The sequence below is a fragment of the Mytilus edulis genome, chromosome 9 (assembly GCF_963676685.1).
Source record: "Mytilus edulis chromosome 9, xbMytEdul2.2, whole genome shotgun sequence".
Classification (NCBI taxonomy): Eukaryota; Metazoa; Mollusca; class Bivalvia; order Mytilida; family Mytilidae; genus Mytilus; species Mytilus edulis.
In genome coordinates, this window is record NC_092352.1 from 47,698,318 (window position 1) to 47,722,799 (window position 24,482).

At 31.2% G+C, this 24,482-nt stretch overlaps 1 protein-coding gene across 1 annotated transcript in view; it reads right to left on the minus strand.

The window, feature by feature from the left end:
• Positions 1–2,321: 2,321 nt before the first annotated feature.
• The window catches only part of LOC139489728 (uncharacterized), a 118,706-nt gene continuing 96,545 nt past the window's right edge, over positions 2,322–24,482 (minus strand). The window contains exons 80-100 of the mRNA XM_071276480.1: positions 23,352–23,554; positions 22,553–22,694; positions 21,867–22,125; positions 21,493–21,588; positions 20,713–20,943; positions 19,891–20,045; positions 19,222–19,282; positions 18,596–18,773; positions 17,039–17,154; positions 16,471–16,618; positions 15,984–16,237; positions 15,430–15,616; positions 14,647–14,753; positions 13,340–13,481; positions 11,725–11,856; positions 8,968–9,071; positions 8,276–8,368; positions 7,801–7,906; positions 6,529–6,546; positions 5,146–5,283; positions 2,322–4,405 (exon numbers count right to left, since the gene is read on the minus strand). Of these exons, the coding sequence (XP_071132581.1) occupies positions 4,166–4,405; positions 5,146–5,283; positions 6,529–6,546; positions 7,801–7,906; positions 8,276–8,368; positions 8,968–9,071; positions 11,725–11,856; positions 13,340–13,481; positions 14,647–14,753; positions 15,430–15,616; positions 15,984–16,237; positions 16,471–16,618; positions 17,039–17,154; positions 18,596–18,773; positions 19,222–19,282; positions 19,891–20,045; positions 20,713–20,943; positions 21,493–21,588; positions 21,867–22,125; positions 22,553–22,694; positions 23,352–23,554 (3,110 nt within the window). The 3' untranslated portion in view covers positions 2,322–4,165. The remainder of the gene's footprint in view (positions 4,406–5,145; positions 5,284–6,528; positions 6,547–7,800; positions 7,907–8,275; positions 8,369–8,967; positions 9,072–11,724; positions 11,857–13,339; positions 13,482–14,646; positions 14,754–15,429; positions 15,617–15,983; positions 16,238–16,470; positions 16,619–17,038; positions 17,155–18,595; positions 18,774–19,221; positions 19,283–19,890; positions 20,046–20,712; positions 20,944–21,492; positions 21,589–21,866; positions 22,126–22,552; positions 22,695–23,351; positions 23,555–24,482) is intronic.

Genomic DNA, 24,482 nt, shown 5'->3' on the forward strand with positions numbered 1-24,482 from the left:
GACTTAATAATATACTTTAATAATCAGTTTTCAACACTTTTTTTGTCATGCTTGAAGATTTTGACTTAATATTTGTTACATGTATATAGTTTACACAATGAAAAGTTATTGATAAAGTGAGAATTTTGTTCCAATACAATGAATATTTAACCAGTAGTGGACTATGTATAGCCATGCAATACTCACAGAATGCTTGTTGTTTATTGTTTATTGCTGTTATTTTCAAAAGCCAAGATGTAAACTCCATTGGTAAAATAAGACTGAACAACATACTTTTAAAAAAGATCACAACTATTATGCTCCTGATATGCACTATCGAAGGTTTGTTTTGACTTAAAATATGGTTATCACTATAATTCTCCTGTCTGGCTTTACAACTCTTCAAATAATGACAATTATTTTTTTACAGTCATAAATACAAAAATCAGGTTAAGTAAAAAAGTTTAATTCTAGAAATTTTTGGCTCCTCAGATGTGTACATCCTTAATAGCCTGTAACTATTTACAAGTTTTACAGAGATTGATATACTATTAAGACCATATTTTAACCTAAAAATATCGTTTGGGTTTGTGCTGGTTAGGTTGCTGTCTCATTGACATATCTCACTTATCTCCTTTTATTCATATTTCAGTATTTGGAATACAGAGAATACAATATATATTGAAAGTCATTTATTTCTTTATAAATATATAAAGTAACTAATAAAATATAAGCATCTATCAAACAATATATTTTTGGTCAGATTGTATAAAAAACAATTCAAATAAGAACATTTCTACTTGAAACTATATGTGGTTATGCAAAAATTGAGAAATACTATTATGATATACAATGACAAATGTTGAATGTTAATGAGAGGAAAGATTTTTTGTTACGTGTACGCTTCAAATTCGGATAATATTTAATTAAGATGAAGTTTTTGAGGTAGGTGCTATATTTCATTTTAGATTCTGATGCATTTATCGGACATTTATGGTTTTAAAAGTTAAGATGGCGACGTACTCCTTAGTTACGCCATTGTGCTTTTGATGGCAAATATAACAGCCATCAAACAAATAATGTAAATTAAAAATCGCGTATGTTTGGCTGAAGAATTATAAGGATTAAACACATTTTTTCTAGAGGTTATTGATGTGTAAACCGGGTCTCTTACTCACAAACTTAACATAAAAGTCCTTCGGACTTTTATTCAGTTTGTGAGTTAATCGCCCTGGTTTACACATCAATAACCTCTAGAAAAAATGTGTTTAATCCTATAATATATATAATGGTGTAATTTCAAATGTTACATCATAATAATAAAATATCAGTAAAATAAAATGTTCTGAAGAAATCAATTAAAGAAAATTATAAACAATATTTAAAAATTGCAGTCATACAACTGAAAAAGGTTAAATAATTTTAACTAAAAGTTAAATAGTATATTTCATAACAAATAATGCACCATGAATATTATTATCACAGATTTTGAGACAAAATGGATGGGATGATGAGTATGCTAACAAGAATGTGTCCAAAGTTCCATGGACCGTGAAATTGGGTAATTATCTAATTTGGCATTAAAATTAGAAAGATCATATCATAAGCAACAAGTGTACTAAGTTTCAAGTTGATTGGACTTCAATTTCATCAAAAACTACCTTGACCAAAAACTTTAACCTGAAACTCCCACTTTCATTTTCTATGTTCAGTGAACTGTGAAATTGGGGCCAAAAGTCTGATTTGGCTTTAAAATAAGAAAGATCATAACATAAGCAACAAGTGTACTAAGTTTCAAGTTGATTGGACTTCAGCTTCATTAAAACTATCTTGACCAAAAACTTTAACCTGAACGGACGCACAGACGAACGGAAGGATGAACAAACGGAGTCACAGACCAGAAAACATAATGCCCCTCTTCTATTGTAGGTGATATTGTGTCACAGTTGAGGACATAACAAGTTTACCCTTTCAATATATGTATATCTAGTTTTTCTTCCATTAATGGAAAAACATATTTTCACATTGATTTTGTCTGTCACTGCAGTATATAATAATTTACCCCTCAAATATATGACTTTCAACTTTGTATATAATTGTATGAAGCATATTATTTTACATTTAATTTTTAATCAATATATGAATTTTTAACTTTGTTCTCAATTATATGAAATATATGTAAATTATTTTGCCATGCAATTTTTGTCAATAAGAGTAGATGTTAGGTGTCCCAGATCAAATGTGATGTGTTTTCCAATGTTATTTATGTAAGACAATGACGCCCAAAAAGTTCTGTCATAGTAAAACTTTTGAATCTTTAATTCATTTATTGCACACACAAAAAGTATCTAAATTTAATATAAAAAAGACTTAATACAATGTATATACAAGTATTAAAAAAAATGGTTTATTATGCATTAAAAAATACAAAAAATCTCTTTAAGGAATGGTGCCTTTTTAAGCATACTAAGTTTATTATGGTACAGAACTACACTAAATACACTATAGATTTAAGAAAGCTACAATCTTTTTGAAACAAAGATAGATTGTTCTTATTTATAAGGCAATGAAATATCAATACTACATACATAACACAATCAACAGAAATCAACATATAATTAAAATATAAGTAACTTTGCACCACTCTGACATTTTGCATTGAAATAAAAATTATAACATTTGGGGTCTGACAATAACAACCAGCAATAACAAGAAATAAGTATAAATTACATATTTCAAAAATAAAAAAAATAATCTTGCATTGATATATACCACCCTAAGGAGGCAAAATATTTGGTTATTAAAACACTCTGCTTTTAAAGACATTTCCTTTACTCTAATCCTATGTTCACTTCCACATTTTTGTTTAATAGCAGATGAAAAAAAAATCATTTAGTTGTGATTTGTTTTGATTCTTACTGTTTAATATTTATGGTGTCAAAAGGTAAAAGGGTGAAATAGGATTAGATTTTTGGTGTATTAACGCCACTTTTAAGCACCGCATTTAGGCTATTTTGTTGGGGCCAGTTTTTATTGGTGGAGGAAGTCAAAAGGCCCAGAGAAAACCACGACCTTTGATAGGAAAACTGACAATCCTAGTCAATTAAGATTGGAGTTGAGTGCACCCGCATGAGCGGGGTTCGTACTCACAACCCCAGTGTTGACTGGCTAGTGATTACAGTAGTAACTACTAAGTACTTAGACCACTCGGCCACCGAGGCCCCCTGGGTGAAATAAGAAAAATTGTGTAGGTCCATAGAAAATAAATTCTAAATAGGACTTTAAATAATTGCAAATACATAGATAATAGAAACAAAAGTTTTATACAACCATATTTTTTGTTTAAGACACACACAAAAATAACAACAACTAGAAATAGACATTTCAAGTTTTTTGCATTGATAAAAACTGTATAAAACAAAAACAGTTAACTTGCATTGTTTACTCATAAATGAAAAATATAGATAAATATATCTCTATATATATAATTATTGTAAAGTTAATCTCGTGCTAAAACTCAAGCACAAAACTTCAACAAAGTACCCCCTACATGAACAAAACAAAAGCTGAATTATATATTTTCTACAAAAAACAAATCAAAATAAAGAACATAAAAGTTTTTTACATTCCCCCTTATGTCTTTACCGTATATGTGTATAAATTAATCTCATTGAACACAATTTATTTCAGAATCTAAAGGATTATGGGTAATTTCATGCTTGTACCCCAAAATGAGAATAACATACTGTCATTGGCTGACTTTTCATTGTTTAGGCCATTAATATAACCAATCATAATGTTTTAGTGAAGGCTTTCAAAAATATTACCCCGAATGCATAATATTCTAAAAAGAAAAATTCAGTTTGGAAGCGTTAAACTCATTCTTTTTTCTATCAGCAAAATTTGAGATTTATGAAATATGAAAATTTGGTTAAGATTGTTTTACTGTATTTTAATATTTTTTCCCCCACATTGGCTAATGGTTGATTGTTACAAATTAGATTATAATCTCTTTGGTAAAATCGCATTTTAGAGGAGAAAAATATCTATAAACTTCCTCTTATAAAACTAAGTTGGACCTGTAAATCATAAACGGTTATAAAAATAGATTGTAAATATTATACAAAAAACATTTCAAAACCATGTCAAAGAAGATTTTTTTTTCTTCACCACACTGAAAAACAAATCACATTTTTGTAGCATAGAGGGGACTATGTCTGCCATCTTTGTTGTAGTCTATATATCTGACAGGAAGAGAATCTTTTTCTGTTGTAAAGCCCTCGTTGTTGTAAGCATAGTGAGGATTAGCAAAAGCCTCTGAAGAACCTTCAGTCCATGTGTCTCCAGAAGTACTTCCTTCCGAACTGGATTCGTATATTTCTGGTATTACACCATCATTTTGATCACGAACAAAATTCAAAAATACCTAAAATATCAAATAAATATTTGTCACACATATTTGAAGAAGTTTTCACTAACTGTATGGTGTAAAGAAAATTTAGTCATAATTAAAAAATATGAAGTAAATAATAGTTTTTTCATATATTTAAACAAGAATGTGTCCAAAGTACAGAGATGCCCCATCCACACTATCATTTTCTATGTTCAGTGGACCATGAAAATGGGATAAAATCTCTAATTTGGCATTAAAATTAGAAAGGTCATATCATAGGGAACATGTTTACTAAGTTTCAAGTTGATTGGACTTTCAACTTCATCAAAAACTACCTTGACCAAAAAATATAACCTGAAGCAGACAGACAAATGGATGAACAGATGAATGGACGCACGGATGGATGGAGGCACAGACAAGAAAACATAATGCCCATAAATGGGGCATAAAAAGCTATAAATTATGTTTCAACTATTCAAACGAGAAAACTAATTATGTTTGAAGACAAAATGCTATTCATCATATTAATATCTATATAAACTAAATATTATCTTTAAGTCAACAGGGATAAAACATGCTGATTGTTGACTTTGAGCTTCAATCCTGCAAAGCAGTTCTACTTCCAGAAAAGGGAGATAACCTACTTCAAATTATAATTTTCATATTTCAAGAATTTGTGATTTTGAAAATTTGTTTCTGGAAAGGGTTATACTACAATAATATAAGCATGAACATATAGGATATGCTTTGCGGGGGCAAATGTTGATACTTACATTGTCAAGCGTTGTTTGTGAAACTGAGTAATGGATAATGTTGTATTGATGTTTGATTTGTTCTAGATGTACAAATATATCTGATACAGAAGATTTGCCTTTTGGAATTTCAATCTGTAATACACCATGGTGATCCTCCTAGAAATAAAAAAAAAACATACATCAATATTTCAATAGAATTTGCATATAAATATTTTAAATTCAATGAAATTTTTCAATATTTTTAAAAGTAGATTCAGTATTGTAAAGCAGTAGGTCCAGTAAGACCCCTTTTTGGCCCCAAAATATAGCAGTTTTTACAAACTTGTTAAAATGTAAACTTTTAGTTATTGATTGGACAGTAGAATGCTTCTGCTACATAAATATGGGCTGGTTTTGACAATACAATGCACATATATCAGGTACTAGCACCAATTAAGTCATGCTAAATTACTGAAATCTTCACAATTTAAGCATTTTAGTTAAATTTTAAACGGTTTCCGTGTAAAACGAAAGTGGCTGCTTTCGTGTTTATCCTTAATATTGAATTGTAAGTTGTATTTGATGATAATACATAACATATGTAAAGGTTGAGGATGAACACTGATGCAGCCACTTTCATTTTTGACAAATACCATCTGAAAAGTGACATTTATCGGCATATTTGGTAGATTTTTCATATTTGAGCTTAAATCAGATCATTTTTAATGACTAAATCAGTTGAAATCTTTCACATAAACTAATTGAATCAAATGAAATAGACACTTAAGTGTTTAAAAAGTGGTCAAAATCTTTAGTCAGATGAACCTGAAATTTGTCTTACCTGGCTCAAAATACTTTGCATTAGAAAAGGATTGATTATATGCATTTGAGCATTATTTTAAAAATAACTTTTTGTTTAAGATATAAAGTATTTCAAAGATTTTTAACCTGCAAGGATCATAAAATGACAAAAAAACGTTATGTATAAATGTGTAAAACCAGGACATGTACCGGTATACCTTGAAAAACGATGAATGACCGAAATTTTCTTGTTGAAATCTTTTAAGAAACAATTAATAGAATTAATCACATACTTACAGCAAACAGTTAATAGGATACAAATCAAACTAAAAAACTAAATATAAACCTCAGCTATATACTCTATAAGGGTTCAACAATGCTATTACTTAAACTATGATTGAAATAAAAAGTGATATGTTTTAGTTTCATCAGGAAAAACATAGAATAACATAGTGAAAATACAAAATAAAACAAAAGATTTATTGAGGTAGTGCTACAATGTCAAGGTCAAAGATGATGAAAATGTGTTGGAAATGAGGTTCAACTTGTGAAATGACAACAGACATATAGGGTTGAATATACTCATAGAAAACTTTGTATTTCACAAACATATATACTTACTAAAGGCACAAGTGAATCCTGGGAATAAATTTGTAAAAGATTTTATACTTTTAATTTGAATTATTACCCTAATTTGTATAAAAGGGTTTTCAATTTTTTTTAACCACTGTTCACACTCAGATATTCTTTATTACTAAGTAAGATAGGGAAAAATAGATCCATAACTAAATGTAGTAACAACAAGAATGTGTCCAAAGTACACGGATACCCCACTCGCACTATCCTTTTCCATGTTCCATGGACCGTGAAATTGGGTAATTATCTAATTTGGCATTAAAATTAGAAAGATCAGATCATAAGCAACAAGTGTACTGTACTAAGTTTCAAGTTGATTGGACTTCAGCTTCATCAAAAACTACCTTGACCAAAAACTTTAACCTGAAACTCCCACTTTCATTTTCTATGTTCAGTGGACCGTGAAATTGGGGTCAAAAGTCTAATTTGGCTTAAAAATTAGAAAGATCATTTCATAAGCAACAAGTGTACTAAGTTTCAAGTTGATTGGACTTCAGCTTCATCAAAAACTACCTTGACCAAAAACTTTAACCTGGACCGACGAACGGACGGACAGATGGACAGACGGACGGACGAACGGAGCCACAGACCAGAAAACATAATGCCCCTCTACTATCGTAGGTGGGGCATAAAAACAACCCAGTAGTACAAATATTGGTTTGCTTGCTCCACAATAACTACAAGTTAGCACTGACAATAGAAATTAGCTTTGGCAGAATGTCAACTCTTCCTTAAATTTTACATTTAACCCATATATATAATACATGTACACTATGTATTCATTAGTTAGTAAGGCATACATCCTTTATTTTTTTACTGTTTAATAATGCTTATAATGAAAAGCTGTTATAAAATTGACAGCAAGATTTTAATTACCAGTATTTTAAAGCACTTGTTAATAAAAGCAGAATACAAATTCTGTCCATTATTGACATGATTGAGGCAATTAATTATTTTATTTAATTTATCTAAACTTACTGGCAACATATGCTACAAAATGGACAAACATATGTAAATATAAAATAAAATATCTTTCTATGTTAAGAATGTCCTTAATACATGCACTAGATTTACATTTGGCCAAAGCAGTATAATTTTGAGGCTTAAATTCTTAATAAAATCATAAAAAAAAATCAAAATCAAACTGCTAGTTTCAAGTTTTTTTTTAAAGCAAAGAGCATAATGTTTTTAGAAACAAAGGGACATAACTTGATTTAGATAGAGCAAAATGTTTTCCGATAAAGGGAAATAACTCACCCTTGTTCGACATCCATGGAATGTTGACAAAAAGAAATCTCGTACTCGAACTTTATTTGTTGATAAACCAGACATATAAACTGTTACAATGTAGCCATCACCATATCTGAAATATAAAATATTAATACTTTTTAGAAACTTATAATAGATGAAGTCTTCAAATATTTAGTAACCATATAAGGTATTGTTAACATATATATACAAATTATTCTTTCTTTAATGAGTTGGTTGAAAGATTTCTCCACTCAAGATAGTTAATTTCAAGTTTTCTTCATGTTAGTTATTGTCTGCCTGTTAAAAATGTAAAATTTAAAACAATTGATACTTTATTTTTTGTGTAACTGATAAAGAGATTTTCAGAGACTGCTTAAAATAAACCAGTGTTGAGCAAACTAGTTACGGGTAAACAGATTTCTCCCTCTTTTTAAAACTCAATTTATTGAAGACCTGAAAATTAATATATGTATAAACTTACAAGTTTTTAAGTTGTTGTGGACTACCCAAACATTTGAATTCACCGTTCACCATTATAGCCAGCCTGGTACACAATGCATCACATTCCTCCATACTAAATAAATATAAAAAAGTTTTTCTCAATTGTCTGCCTTTTATTGATAATATGTATTCCCTACTATCAAAATGTTTTTCAGACAATGCGTCTGATGCATTACACCTTCATATTTACAATAAATAAAGTATTGTGGTCAAGTGTCCAGTTTTACTTGCTTTTAGTAACTCAATAGTAGTTTTAGAGACTCATACTATAAATTCAAAAAATGTTTCATTGTTAAATACTGTGAACCAAACATAAAACTCGAACTATAACTCATTATAGTAGACTCAAATGCTGAAACTCAGCTTTACTCATGGTTTTGATGTGGAATGACGGAATGATGGAATGACAGTCAAGGTAAAACCATTTGGCCCCTACCTAAGTCGGCTGGGCCTTTACACCTGTATTCAAAATTTTAGAATGATTTTCCTTCATAAAATTATTGCTACCACAGTAATTAAAGATTTCACATTTAGCAGATATCCACAATTTTGATTAATAAATACACACATTAATTTCTGAATTAAAAGAAATACAATATAAGGGAATTATTCATCTCTGGAATTATCAAGGTCACGAAATGTTTGAATCAAAGTAATAGTAGTACTGGTTACCTGTGTGAACTGAGAATGACTGACTGTTGATTTTTGACAGCTGCTAGTAAAATATTCCACACATGACGACGAGTGTTAGGATCCATACCTGTCGTTGGTTCATCCTATCAAATACAAAATAAAGTTAAATCAATAGCCAACATTTCAAGTAATCTTCATCAAATCTTAAAAGACAGAGAATAATTAACTTTTCTTGTACATATCCAATATCTTAAGAAATTTCTTCATATGTGTTTAAACATAACAAGATGGGGTATGATTGCAATTGACATTATCTTACCTCCTATACATTTCCAGGAATATGATTGGCTAAAAGCGTCCGCGTGCAAACCGTGTATATTTGATATTAGGTTAGTAGGGAGGCGGGGCTTATCTCATACACGGTTAGTAGTGGAGTTACGTCCCTTTATATTCCATATTAGGTAAGAAGGTGGCGGGGCTTATTTCATACAGGGTTACTAATGGTGTTATGTCCCTTTATAAAAAACAAAACGGTACTGAGAAAAAAAATTTAAAAGGTCCAACAGACGAAGAAATTGATGATTAAGATTAAAATAAATTCATAAAAAAACACATTTAAACGGGTTCGACGACTTACAGAAAAGAGCGACGATTTACAGAAAAGAACCGAAAAGGACCGAAAAGGACCAAAAAGAACCGAAAAGGACCGAAAAGAACCGAAAAGGAAATCGACCTTTTTTTTGTAATCGAAGGAAATTATCAAATTGCAAATTATAATAAGTCTATAAATGAAAAGATATTTATTTACAAAAGTTTCTTGGGTTTTGAAATATTATACTGCGACAGGACTACCTAACTCAAATTTGGAAATTTACAGGTAGGTCGGATGCCTATCTTATATTAAAGAAAATATAGAATAGACAAAAAAATATAAGAAATATTAATATTTATATGTACTGTCAAACAATCGTTCTACGTGAATTATATTTATAAGTATCATTATTTTGTTCAATCTCGACCGCTAATTTAGTTGGAACATTACAACAGTTCCTTACAAATGTTTGGGAATGTGTATGTACATTCCATTAATCAGTTAATACACACACATATATATAATGACACGAAAAAAGACATTTTAATGTTACCATACCCATATACATGTATTATATATCTCTGTTATTAACAAACGAAACATTTTTTTAAATGTTAGGATTAACATTTATAGTACGAGAATATTGCTTTTCATTTCAATGATTTTTACCGCAAAATCTATGAATTATATATTACTATTAAAAAATGTAAAATGCTTATTAAAAGCTGTGTAAACCTGCTGCATTTGTTTGCACCTGTCCTAAGGTGAATGATTTTACACTAGTCATTTTAGGGCACTTTATAGCTTGCTGTTTAATGTGAGCCATGGCTCTATGTTGAAGTCCGTACTTTGACCTATAATGGTTTACTTTTATAAAGTGTTAGTTGGATGGAGAGTTGTCACATCTTCTTATATCTATTATAAACAAATTTTCAAATGATAAGATTAAAATCCTTGATGAAAAATAAATGAAAATTTATCAAACATATCAGTATACTTAAAAACAATATTACTAAAAACCTAGTTATATTGCAAAAGTCTTTCTGTAAGTCTACATTTCCCTATAAATATACAATCTAAATTTGAATGCATTCCTTTGTTTCGAGGTATTGTTAACAACATAAAAAAAATCGTGTATATATATATATATATATATATTGCTTTTATATAATAAATATATGAATGTTCTTTTCGGTTCTTTTCGGTCCTTTTCGGTTCTTTTTGGTCCTTTTCGGTTCTTTTCGGTTCTTTTCTGTAAATCGTCGCTCTTTTCTGTAAATCGTTGGACCGCATTTAAACCGTACAAGTCGTTATTGTTGGCATCAATGGAAGTATTTTCTTAATGCTAACAGTATTGAAGACTTGTTCATTTTGAGAATCACTAGTCTTAATTTCACAAGTTCAGATAGTCGGTAAGATAAATTTGTACATAGTGTGCTAGTGACCTAATACGGTATATATGGGGTCAGTAAATTCCATATGGGGATTCGAGCTTCGCTCTCACCCCATATGGAATTTACTGACCCCATATATACCGTATTAGGTCACTAGCACACTATGTAACTAATAAAACTCTCCACCAGATACCATTTGATATAGAAGTTAGCAACTACACCCATCTTTTTCATTTTTATCTTACTAAAACTATTTTTCAGACCGTCTTAAGTTTGCTGGAAGCTAGAGTATCTAACTGCTGGGAGCTGCTTTTCATATCAAACCAGACTTTATAAACATTTACCCTGTTTTAGGATCAAACAATGTACTGTAAATTCAGAAATTATTGCGTTCATTTATTATTGCGATTTTGTCATTTTAAATTAAATGCGATTTTAATTATTACGATTTTGAGAAAAGTCATGCTTAATTCAGTTAAGATATCACAAAATGCGAGTTTTATTTATTGCGTTTACAACTCTGTCGCATTATTCGCAATAATAAAAACCTCGCAATAATTTCTGAATTTACAGTATTTAAAGCATATTACTATGCAGTGTGGGTTTTGTTCATTGTTTAAGACCATATGGTGACCTATAGCTGTTTATTTCTATGTCTTTTGTTCTCTGGTGGAGAGTTGTCTCATTGGCAGTTATACATCTTCTTATTTTTATATATACAAACATTCAGTGCTACATATTTTAGGTAAAAGATTATAAATCAAATGACAATATATTACACCGTCCTTTTTTAATCATAAAATTTCTTACCAACAAAACAACAGGTGGTTCCCCAAGCATTGCTATGGCAACTGAAAGTTTCCTTTTCATACCACCACTGTAGTGGTGTATAGATTTGTCTGCTTCCTTCAATCCAAATTTCTTAATCACCTCATCAACAACCTACAAACATCAAAGGAAATAAGAATTTTGAGAAAAAAAAACATCTTGAAAAAATTGGAAATTTATGTTTACAAAACTTAACAACATTTACTTTTCCTATCACCATGAAAATCATTAAATATTGTACATTCTATGATGCTAGTTTTAAATGTTGAAATGAAAAGCGTAACTTTGTAGGTTTTTTTTAAATGTGCTGTTTCAAACTATGCACTATGGAAATTGATACTCAAATGTCTTTTAATTTAGATGTTTATTTTTTGTCAAACTTGTGAAAAAACAACAAATAAAAACATTCATATACTATTTCTTTCACAGGAGAAACAAGTATAAACATAATAAACTGCAATACAGAAACAAATTACTTTTTTGCAAATTAACATGAAATTATGTCAAATCATCAAATATTCTAACCTTACTTTTTCTTTTTTTTTTCAACTTAAAGTAGCAAATGTAAAACTATTTAAATGAAAGGGCTTTTCTGTTTAATTGTCTCAGATAGCTTCCTGAAGGCTGCAATGTTGACTTAAAACTATTGGTTTTTCGAAGAAAAAAAATTCTTTCCTATGATCAAAACGTGCAAATTGTTAAACAAGTATTCAATTTTATAAAGTGATCAAAATCATTTCTCATAGCATAATATCAACACAGGTTAAATTCACATCATCATCATCATCCTAATTTATGTTCCTAATATTACATATTATCTTACCTCCTATAAATTTCCAGAAATATGATTGGTTAAAAGCGTCCGCGTGCAAACCGTGTATATTTGATATTAGGTTAGTAGGGAGGCGGGGCTTATCTCATACACGGTTAGTAGTGGAGTTACGTCCCTTTATATTCCTTATAAGATAAGAAGGGGGCGGGGCTTATTTCATACACGGTTAGTAATGGTGTTATGTCCCTTTGTAAAAAACAAAACGGTACTGAGAAAAAATCTTAAAAGTTCCAACAGACGAAGAAATTGATGATTAAGATTGAAACAAATTCATAAAACACATTTAAACCTTACAAGTCGTTACTGTTGGCATCTGTTTTTGTAGGATCAATGGAAGTATTTTCTTAGCGCTAACAGTATTGAAGACTTGCTCGTTTTGAGAATCATTAGTCTTAATTTCACACGTTAAGATAGTCGGTAAGATAAATTCGTTACATAGTGAGCTAGTGACGTAATACGGTATATATGGGGTCAGTAAATTCCATATGGGGATTCGAGCTTCGCTCTCACCCCATATGGAATTTACTGACCCCATATATACCGTATTAGGTCACTAGCACACTATGTAACTAATAATGCAGGCTCGAAATTAATTTGTTTTGTTATAAATATATATATACATATTGTATTGTGGGAGAGGACTTTATAAGTAGGTTTTGCTTGTGTCTGATCCTGTTTGTTTTGATCAAATAAAATATGTTTAAACTAGCAAATGTTCAATTCAAATATAAATAGTTTACATGTTTACTTTAAAAATTCTCTTACATATTTTCTACTGTCTGCAGGCAATCCTCTCAGCCTGGCATAGCAATGTAACATTTCCCTGCCAGTTAGACAACCATCTAAGGCATCTTCTTGAGGACAATAACCAACTTCCTGTCCAATGCTAGCATCTGCTCTAGATATTCTAGAAAATTTAAGAGAAATTTTTACACTTTTATAAGTCTTTGCAAAAATGTTTACCACGTGTGAAGCTATCATGTAGAATCCTTAAAAAAAAATGCATAATATTCTGGCTTGTTGGAGCTAAGGGTGAATTTCAAAGGAATTTACATTAATACAAGATGATAATCAAAAGGTTAGGGATTAGGTTTTATATTTAAACACTCTTGTTTGCAGCATTCAAAGTTTTTTTCCCCTAGGTTTACAAAAAAAGTTTGGAAAACCAAAGATATATAAATTTGTCTGCAGCTTACACTCAAAAGGGATATTAAAAAGAGTTGTAACAAGTGAAACTGCGAGCTACTGCTCACTGATGATACCCCCGCCGCAAGTGGATAATATTAATAGTGTAAAAATATGCAAGTGTTCGGTAAACAGGAAGTTGTCGAGTGATGAATCTGAAAACGCATCACACGGTATAGCTGACTTATAAAAATCCTGAAACCAAATTTCAGAAATCGTTGTATTGTAGTTCCTGAGAAAATGTGACGAAAATTTTTAACTTGGTTATCATGTGTAAAATCATACAAGTGTTCGGTAAACAGGAAGTAGTCGAGTGATGAATCTGAAAACGCATCACACGGTATAGCTGACTTATATAAATCCTGAAACCAAATTTCAGAAATCCTTGTATTGTAGTTCCTGAGAAAAATGTGACGAAAATTTTCAACTTGGCTATCATGTGTAAAATCATACAAGTGTTCGGTAAACAGGAAGTTGTCGATTGATGAATCTGAAAACGCATCACACGGTATAGCTGACTAATATAAATCCTGAAACCAAATTTCAGAAATCCTTGTATTGTAGTTCCTGAGAAAAATGTGACGAAAATTTTCAACTTGGCTATCATGTGTAAAATCAGACAAGTGTTCAGTAAACAGGAAGTTGTCAAGTGATGAATCTGAAAACGCATCACACGGTATGGCTGACATATATAAATGTTGATACCAAATTACAGAAAGGGTGGATGTGTAGTTCCTGAGAAAAATGGGACGAAAGTTTCATGGGACGGACTGACTGACGGACGGACTGATGGATGGACTGATGGACGGACGGACTGACAGACAGAGGTAAAACAGTATACCCCCCTTTTTTAAAGCGGGGGTATAAAAATCTGTGAAAGTACTAACCTATGTCCTTTAATAGTTGCCTCCCCTTCTGTTGGTAATAAGTCTCCCGTCAGCATTCTAAAACTGGTTGTTTTACCAGCACCATTTTCACCAAGTAATCCAAAACACTAAAAACAAAATAAGGTATATTTCATTTCTTTTTGTTGACAAAGCTTATATTTTTTATTTTTTTTAAATATTGGAATTTAAATAATTGATGATCATCAAATAATCTTTTCAAGGTCTAATGAAAAAAAACGAAAGCTAAATAAATAAAAAGTAAAAGAAGAATGGGTCCATGGTGAAAGTGACGCCAACCAAATTTGACCTTGATCTGTGATAGGTTGAAATAAGCATTGTGTACAAGTTTCATTACATTTGGTTGAGGCAAACCAAAGTTATGGGATATACATATGAGCTATGGTAAAGCTTAATGCACATATCTCTGGATAAAAATATTTTAGAGCTAATTTCCTAATGCATGTAGGGTAAGACTTTGATTAGCTTGCTTGCTTTGTTTGTATATTCAATTATTGTAAAATTGTAATTGAGATAATGGACAGTCAAATTTAAATATGATATATACAGGTTTAACTATCCCAATATAAATTGTTCGAAGATGTCAATCTTTAATACAAAGCTTGATAATTAAACAAAAAAACAAAGCAAGCAAGCAAGCCAACCAAAGTTATACCCTAAAAGCATTTGGAAATTAGCTCTAAAAAATAGGAAATATAGAATATAAAGGAAAGATTCAAAACTTTTTATTGTTGCTTTTTTAAAATCTAAGATTATAATTCTTACCTCTCCACGAGGAACTCCAACACAAATGTGATCAACAGCATTAAATTCTCTCCTCCCTCTAGTGTACTCCTTTGTTAAGTTATTGATAACTAGAATATCATCTTTAGCATAACCTGAATTCACCCTAGTTCTCTCGTTGGATACAGCTGCATCCAAATATTCAAGTTCCTCTTCATGTCTTTTTGTTCTGAAATGGAGGATAAACCACAACACTGTAGACTCACTAGTAATTTGTGAATTTTGTTGAGGAAACTATAGTAAGAAAATGGAAACTAACTTCGATTTTTGTAATGCCATCTTCATCTAGCTGCAGGGGCAAACAATTTTTAAATTCTCCATTTAATTGAACGTACTTCCATATAATCATTTTTTTTTGTCTTTACAGATATTCATTTTTGACTGATTGTTATTCATGATTAATGTACAGTGGCAAATATTCGAGGTATATTCAAATAATTCTTGAAGATGACAATTCAACATTGTATAAATTTTGTCAGATCCTTACTTTCATATACTATTTCAATAATGAAAATGTTTAAACTATCAATTCCTACCTTCTGGTGTGGCTTATTCTGATTTCCACCAACAACGTGATTATAAAAAATATCAAGCCTTCTATCGCCAAGGCAACCAGCTGCCATCCAATAACATCAAAATCAAATGGCCAGACGTAAGGATCATCTCCAAATCTACCAAGAATGTCGGACATCATTTGGTTATAGATTAGCTCTACAATGCCACTCACTAAGTTGAATGGTGGGAAGATTTTCAAGGCATGTCTCATTACCTGATATGCATTCTCAACACTCTGTAAAACATAAAAGTTCATACATATTAATCTTAACTTTCCATACCCAATGTACAAACGATGTATAGACATTTAATAGATGAATGTGTTATCAATATGATACTACAAATTTGGCACAATATTTTGAGGCCTTAGTGGCAGAGTGGTCTAAGTAGTTGCACTATGTAGTAGTTAATTAAGTATTTGCTGTAGAATATTTTTTTCTTTCTGATACAAAATAGAAACTAACATACCTCTATTTGTGAAAAGAATTGCAATATGAAAATGACAGCCATGGATACAATTCCAATAAAGATATTTGAACAAAACATAACCATGTATGATGTTGTAGCATCCTTGAATATCTTTATACTCATATACATCTGTGGTATGGTGGCCCATCTGTAACAAAATAAATATACATATATTGTTGGTGCTGTGGTCACTATATGAAACAAAATAAGTATAAACATGCTGGAATATCAAAATAAAGGATATTTATACTCTGTGATAAAATAATAGGCATGCTGGAATGAGGCCATTGAAAATTAAATGTTTGTTTCCTCTAACACATACAAAATTGAATTATTTTGTTTTATTTTTTTTAAGCAGAGGCATATGCAGTTTCCACTTTACAGTGATATTATCTTTAAGAATGATAAAAGAAACATTTTTTCACAAAATTATTAGACAATTGACATGTGAATAGACTCTTTTTTCCCTAGTAAGTTGGGCATATGAAATCTTTTTTGTCATTGTAGTGTTTATTTTAGGCAGTTTTGCAGTTAATTATATTTAAACTGATTTATTTTAAGTACGTACCCAAACAGTATAATGAGTGTAACAACAGCAGCAAGATTGTCTCTGTGCCAGTAGGCATCATCTTGGAATGCTGCCATTAAAGCAACAGTCAAAGCCACCATGATGCTATAAATACACTGAAAAGTAAAAATAACACTACATACACAAATATCAAAATAACTAGAGGCTCTAAAGAGCCTGTGTCACTCACCTTGGTCTATGTGAATATTAAACAAAGGAAGCAGATGGATTCATGACAAAATTGTGTTTTGGTGATGGTGATGTGTTTGTACATCTTACTTTACTAAACAGTTTGCTGCTTACAATTATCTCTATCTATAATGAACTTTGCCCAGTAGTTTCAGGGGAAAATGTTAATAAAAATTTAAAAATGTTATGAAAATTGTTAATAATTGACTAGAAAAGGACAATAACTCCTTAGGGGGTCAATTGACCATTTCGGTCATGTTAACTTATTTGTAAATCTTACTTTGCTGAACATTATTGCTGTTTACAGTTTATCTCTATCTATAATAATATTCAAGATAATAACCAAAAACAGCAAAATTTCCTTAAAATTATCAATTCAGGGGCAGCAACCCAACAACGGGTTGTTCGATTCATCTGAAAATTTCAGGGCAGATAGATCTTGACCTGATAAACAATTTTACCCCTCGTCAGATTTGCTCTAAATGCTTTGGTTTTTGAGTTATAAGCCAAAAGCCCCATTTTACCCCTATGTTCTATTTCTAGCCATGGCGGCCATCTTGGTTGGTTGGCCGGGTCACGCCACACATTTTTTAAACTAGATACCCCAATGTTGATTGTGGCCAAGTTTGGTTCAATTTGGCCCAGTAGTTTCAGAGGAGAAGATTTTTGTAAAAGTTAACGACGACGGACGCAGGAAGACGCCGGACGCAAAGTGATGGGAAAAGCTCACTTGGCCCTTCGGGCCAGGTGAGCTAAAAATAAGGTGTGGTATGATTACCAATGAAACAACTTTATGATATGGATCTAGTTTTAAGCAACTATTGCAGAAAAAAACATAAAAGAAAAGGGGTAAAAATGTCCTTGAATAATCTTACACTATATGATATATCTCTGCATTGTTCTTTAATTTTAATTTGAAACCATTTTAATTCTTATTTGTAAATATATGCAGTTGTTTCTTAACATTTTCTTACAACCCAGCACATATGAATTATTATATATCTTTTAAAATTTTTATGATGGCAATCCTATGAATTAATTATGATATCTATCATTTAGTGATCATTATAACCAAATTCAGTCATCTGTATATAATTAATTGTTTCCTTATATTTTAAGGTGTACATAGTTGCTAAAACTATACCCTTTGGGTAGTGCTCCACAATTAATGGAGGAATATACAAGAAACTGTAACTGTAACTGTTCATTTAAAATATAATTCATTGTGACAATTGAAAAGGTGACTAACATTTATTTCATTATCTTGTTCTTGTAATCGTTATATCATAAAAACATGAATGGAACTATGTAAAAAAAGATATTTATACGAAGATTTCTTATAAGAACCATTTTATCAAATAGCCTTACCATATCCCAAAGGAAAGATGTTGTCCAATACATGAAAGGTCCAACTCCACTCAAAAATTGTAGCTGTTTCTCCTTGTTTGTGTATTCATTAACCACATAAACCATCAATCCGGCAGGGATAAAGGTAAAGGCTACTAAAAATATCACTGAAATACCATAGTCTGCTGCTTTTTGCAATCTAGAGGTCAAATAAATTTTAAAGGTTAGAATTAAGACAGTTAAATTACAAAAGTTAGATCAAATGAGACAAGGATAAAAAAAGATACATGTAGATTATGACACATTTAAATTACCAGAAGCCACCAGAACAGACTGTATCAGAAAAGTGTCATTTGAAAGTTGATTTACTTTGTCTAATTTTCAATAAAACGTACATTTTATTTGGGCAATATTTTGGTATCCTGCAGGTTAAATTCACCCTGCACACTGTGTATCTTTTAAGATACATCCACCGTACCCAGTGCATATTATCAAAGATACATGTGCCTTGAAAGGGATAAAAACAAAATTCATTAAAAACTTCTGGCTTTAATTGATTTCAAGATTTTATAACATGGCAAGCAAGAAATAATTCATGCAGTGTCAATATGTATGTGGTCATGTTAAGAAATTGGAGATTGACTTACAAGGTATCCTCACTTAACTGTCCATCTGTCAACATCAGTGGATGGGTGTAAGCTGTTATACCTGTAAAATGGACACATTTAATAATAGTTTTAAAATCATGGTTTTTCACAAATATTAGAAGCTGAAACTCTGCTTAAGCATATTATCACAACAACAATAGTACGTATTGTGGATTAGTTTATTTTCGTGGATAAAGAAGAAATGTGGTTTTTTTTTTTTTATGTATTTAATTTCCAGGTTTTTATAAATTCTGCATACTTTTTGTTGAACACGTTAATTTATGGTTTAACTGTACTCACAAAATGAATAGTAATTTGAACCCAAAATTTTAATATGAATCCACAGGATTCAGCAATGGAACTTTTCCAACATCATATAGGCAACATGTAAATTTGCTAATTAGAGAAGTTGTAAATGACTAAAAACAATCATATTTTTTTTTTAAAATTTTATATAGATTAGACCGTTGGTTTTCCCGTTTGAATGGTTTTACACTAGTAATCTTGGGGCCCTTTATAGCTTGTTGTTCGGTGTGAGCTAAGGCTCTGTGTTGAAGGCCGTACATTGACCTATAATGATTTCCTTTTCAAATTGTTATTTGGATGGAGAGTTGTCTCATTGGCACTCACACCACATCTTCCTATATCTTTATAAAGTTTATTACATACCATATTGTTCTGCTTCTCCTGAAGGAACCATAGCTCTAAGCATGACATTACTCAGGCCATTGGTGAATGATGGTAAAGCATGGTGTCCTTTGTTGTTGAACCAAACAGTACTTCTGAACTTTGTGCCATCAGCATCAAATGACCATCCTCCATATCTAAGCAAGAGAAAAACAAGAATGTGTCCTCAGTACACGAATGCCCCACTCCCACTATCATTTTCCATGTTCAGTGGACCGTGAAATTGGGGTAAAAACTCTAATTTGGCATTAAAATTAGAAAGATCATATCATAGGGGACATGTGTACTAAGTTTGAAGTCGATTGGACTTAAACTTCATCAAAAACTACCTTGACCAAAAACTTTAACCTGAAGCGGGACAGACGGACGGACAGACGGACGGACGAACGAACAGACGGACGGAAGGACGCACAGACCAGAAAACATAATGCCCCTCTACTATCGTAGGTGGGGCATAAAAATATACTCTGAATATTTCGAACGAGAACCTCTTTATGGCAAAACAACATACAATTATCATATTTTACATGAAAAGGTGCTGTACCCAAAAGTTATATATTCTTTCTTTATAAGAATATAAGAAATATCATTAAATAACCTCTATTTCTATAAGAATTCTTCATTGTCATTTTATGTGATACTTGTTCAAGAAATTTTACAATGATTTGATTTTTGATATTACACTTCTTCTGATTGGCTTAAAGTTTTTTTGTTTATCAGCTCAAAGACATAATTTTGTCATGTGACCATGATATCATCAACCTCATTTAAAAAGAAAAATACATCAATCATAAAATGTTCTACCTTTTCTCTCTAAATTCCGATCTCGTCATTAGAAGGTAATCTTGTATATCGTGGCCATTTAAATCCTGTAATTTGTCAGTTGTATTCATCTTCATCCAAGGTACAGATTGGTATTTAGCTGCATCATTACATGTGTACTTGGACTCTGCACAATGACATTCAGGTGTACCTGTTGAAGCCGATGTTGGAGTGTGGAATGAAGTATCAGCATTTTCACATCTGTATGGCTCACTGAAATCAAAAGCAAATGTTAAATAAAGATAAAAGATTTGGGCAATGTTAAGACTATAGACTTGATATTTCTCAATTATTTTGATTTCCACAAGGGACACAAAGCAAGATTAATACAGCTGATATTCAGTTTACTAACTAAAATCTGAAATAGGTATTGCCTTAAAAGCAAGCTCAGAAAATGCATGCATTTCAAAAGAAAACTTGCCAACTGAGCTAAGATATTGTTACAAAATTGAATTCTTCAAAAGCCCATAACATTAAAAAAAAAACAACATCTGCCACATTTTACTGGTCTGATGACATGAGATGAATAATGCAAAACATTGGATATGGCTGTATCTAAGAAAAAATATATTTTTCCCAATTTTTATCTTTACTTTTCTTACTTATTTTTTTGTAACAGTTCAGTATGGTAGAGTTTGCTTCCGCATTGCTCAAATTTATCATCATTTCTGCTGATATACAGTTTTGTTATCAATTCTTCCTGGTTCCATAACAGAAATTTCTTTCTTTCATAGTAGGATGACAAAACTTTTATAAACTTACCCTAAATTCATACCAGCCATACATGTTGTGCCTGGTCCTGGTGGTGCTGTCAACTGGTACCTCATTTTCATTGTCATTACTGACTGCACATTGTCTCTGTTAAAATAGTGCAATATAAGTATTATGTATATAACATGTATTATGTTTTGCCAAATTTTAAGAAATGATTTTTTTTCTTAATTTAGGGAGAAGTTAGATATTTAGTATTATATATAACATTTTTTTCATTTTCATTCATGGTTTTTGTCATGAACAAATCATTTGACTGACAAAGACTGGTTTGAACCATATTTCATTTTATCCATTAAATGAAAAAAAATTCTATTAGATTTTATTTTACAGAAAAATTAGAAATTCCTTTAAATCATACTTACTGATGGAAAACATAAGCATTTGGACCATACAGAGCAGGAGTAAGAATTAACTGTGGAGACGAAAGCTCAGGTTTGATTTTGAAGAAAGCAAGACCAGCTGTGATAAATATCAGAGGTAGAATGACCAGACCAAATAACATTCTCCAATCTCTCTTGTAATGATGGAACCTTTTCAAAAGAAGGGCTCCAATTTGCTGAAAACTTTGACTGCAGGTACCGATTCTTTTCCTTGGGTCAGCATATGTAGGTTCTTTGACTTCTGAAATGAATATTAATTACTCTTAAAGGATATTATTTAAAAATATTATTCAATATTTCACACATGAATTCAGTTCTGAGTAAGCTTCATTGTAGATTGATACCAGTAAACGAAATGCCATCCTTTATTTTAACATTACCTGAAAATTTTAGTTTTTTCCTGTGAAAAAAGTTGAAAAAACATGGCACATTTTAAAAAGTTTCACAAGTTATAAGTATGTATTATTAATTTTTAAATAAAGAAAATCTTAGAAACATTTTTTTATCTTTTAAAAATTACCCTTTTCAACTTTTAAATTTCTGTAAGAAAAGCAAAATAAAATGTGAAATTGTGGTAAACTGAAAAACAAGCTTGAAAACTTAAAATGTTCCATTGCCGTGCTGGACCATGCACTTTCCTTAATTTTGATTGAATACTTATCACATACCACCACTCTCATAATCAGTAATGGGTTCACTTTCTTCTGATGTTTTAAGCATATCAAGATTTGTTTGTTTTCTAAGACTGTGCATCACGTCTTCTGTTAACTGTACTCCTTTGTCACTAACATGACAAACCTTAAGGAAAACCTACAAAAACAAAACACCAAACTGAAAATTTGTAAAATGAATGGCAAATGATCATTCATCTGGAGGGTTGATATAATATTGCGAATGAAGTTGTCTTTCCTATAAGTACAAAAATATTCAGTTGTTTCCATAAAAAAAACAATAACAACACACTGACATACAGTAAAGATAAAAAATAAATGAGACAAATAAATGGAGAATGTGCCTATGGGACACAGATGGTGCCTTCGATTGCAAATAACGTTATAAAGGGGCATAACTCAAGAACAGTAAAAGTGATGCCACCAAATTTGAACTTGATCTGTATTTTGTGGTGGTAAGCATTGTGTATAAGTTTCATAACATGTGGATGAGGCAAACTTAAGTTGGAGAATGGAAATCAATTTAAGGATGTACGAATGGATGGACAAGGGTAACACTTAATGCCTCCACATGTGATGGGGCAAAAAAATTAAAATGAGAGGTGCACCACATTGCTTCATGTAGTTTTGCTTGTACATAGTAGTTCTTGTACGTGTAGTTCTTGTATGTCAACAAGCAGATAAAAACAGAAATTAGTCATAATCTCCAAGACAAAGTCATAGTAATTAATCCCTGTTTGTCTGCATAAATATCATGGTATGACAATTGCCTAAATTTTAAATTATTCTATAGTACCTCTTCTAGTGTTGTGTCATAAAGTCCATAGCTAGCAATGCCTAATTCTTCACCCTTCACATCCAGTTCATGAAGACATTTCTGTAAACTATCAACAGTAGCAGACAGGGAAACAGTCATCTCAGCACCAATATCTTCTATTATGTCTGCTCTGGGTAACAATGATGTAATCAGGCCCATCACACTCATCTGGTCACATCGGTCTGAAGATAACAAATTTGTCAGTTAATTTAAGTGTTTTACATGTAAAAATGATCAGAAACAAGAATGTGTCCACAGTACACGGATGCCCCACTCGCACTATCATTTTCTATGTTTACTGGACCGTGAAATTGGAATAAATTCTCTAATTTGGCATTAAAATTAGAATGATCTTATCAAAGGGAACATGTATACTAAGTTTCAAGTTGATTGGACTTCAACTTCATCAAAAACTACCTTGACCAAAAACTTTAAACTGAAGTGTAACAGACGGAAGGACGAACGAACAGACGGACGGACGGACGAACGAACGGACGAACAGACGCACAGACCAGAAAACATAATGCCCCTCTACTATCGTAGGTGGGGCATAAAAAATCACTTCAAGAAATCTAGCTAAAAGATTTTATAAAAGGTAGCTCTTTATCATTATCAATGATATCACAAAAGACCAAACCCTATAATAAGGGCAGAACCAGGATCTGTGGGAAGAGGAGTGTAATTTTCAAAAATGGTAAAAAAACCCACCTGCAGAGCGTAGTTGATTTTAAGCATGAATATTATACTTTTCCTTATCAAAAGTGGGACATACACCCTCTATGCACCTCTGTAATTGTGACTGCATACCATTCATACATAGAATATTGCTTCCTTTTTTATAAAATGATTTTATATAAACTTTAATTATATTCTTTTTTTGGAAATCTTAAAAAAATATTAAGTTATCAAGGCATAACAATAAATAGAGAATGTGTTTATGGGACAGATGATGTCCCTGCTTGCATATAAAGTTGTAAAGGGGCATAACTGGAGAACAACAAAATTCAATCTTATCTGTATTTTGTGGTAATAAGCATTGTGTATAAGTTTACTAACATTTGGTTGAGGCAACTAAAGTTAAAGAATGGAAACCAATTTTGATGACGGTGA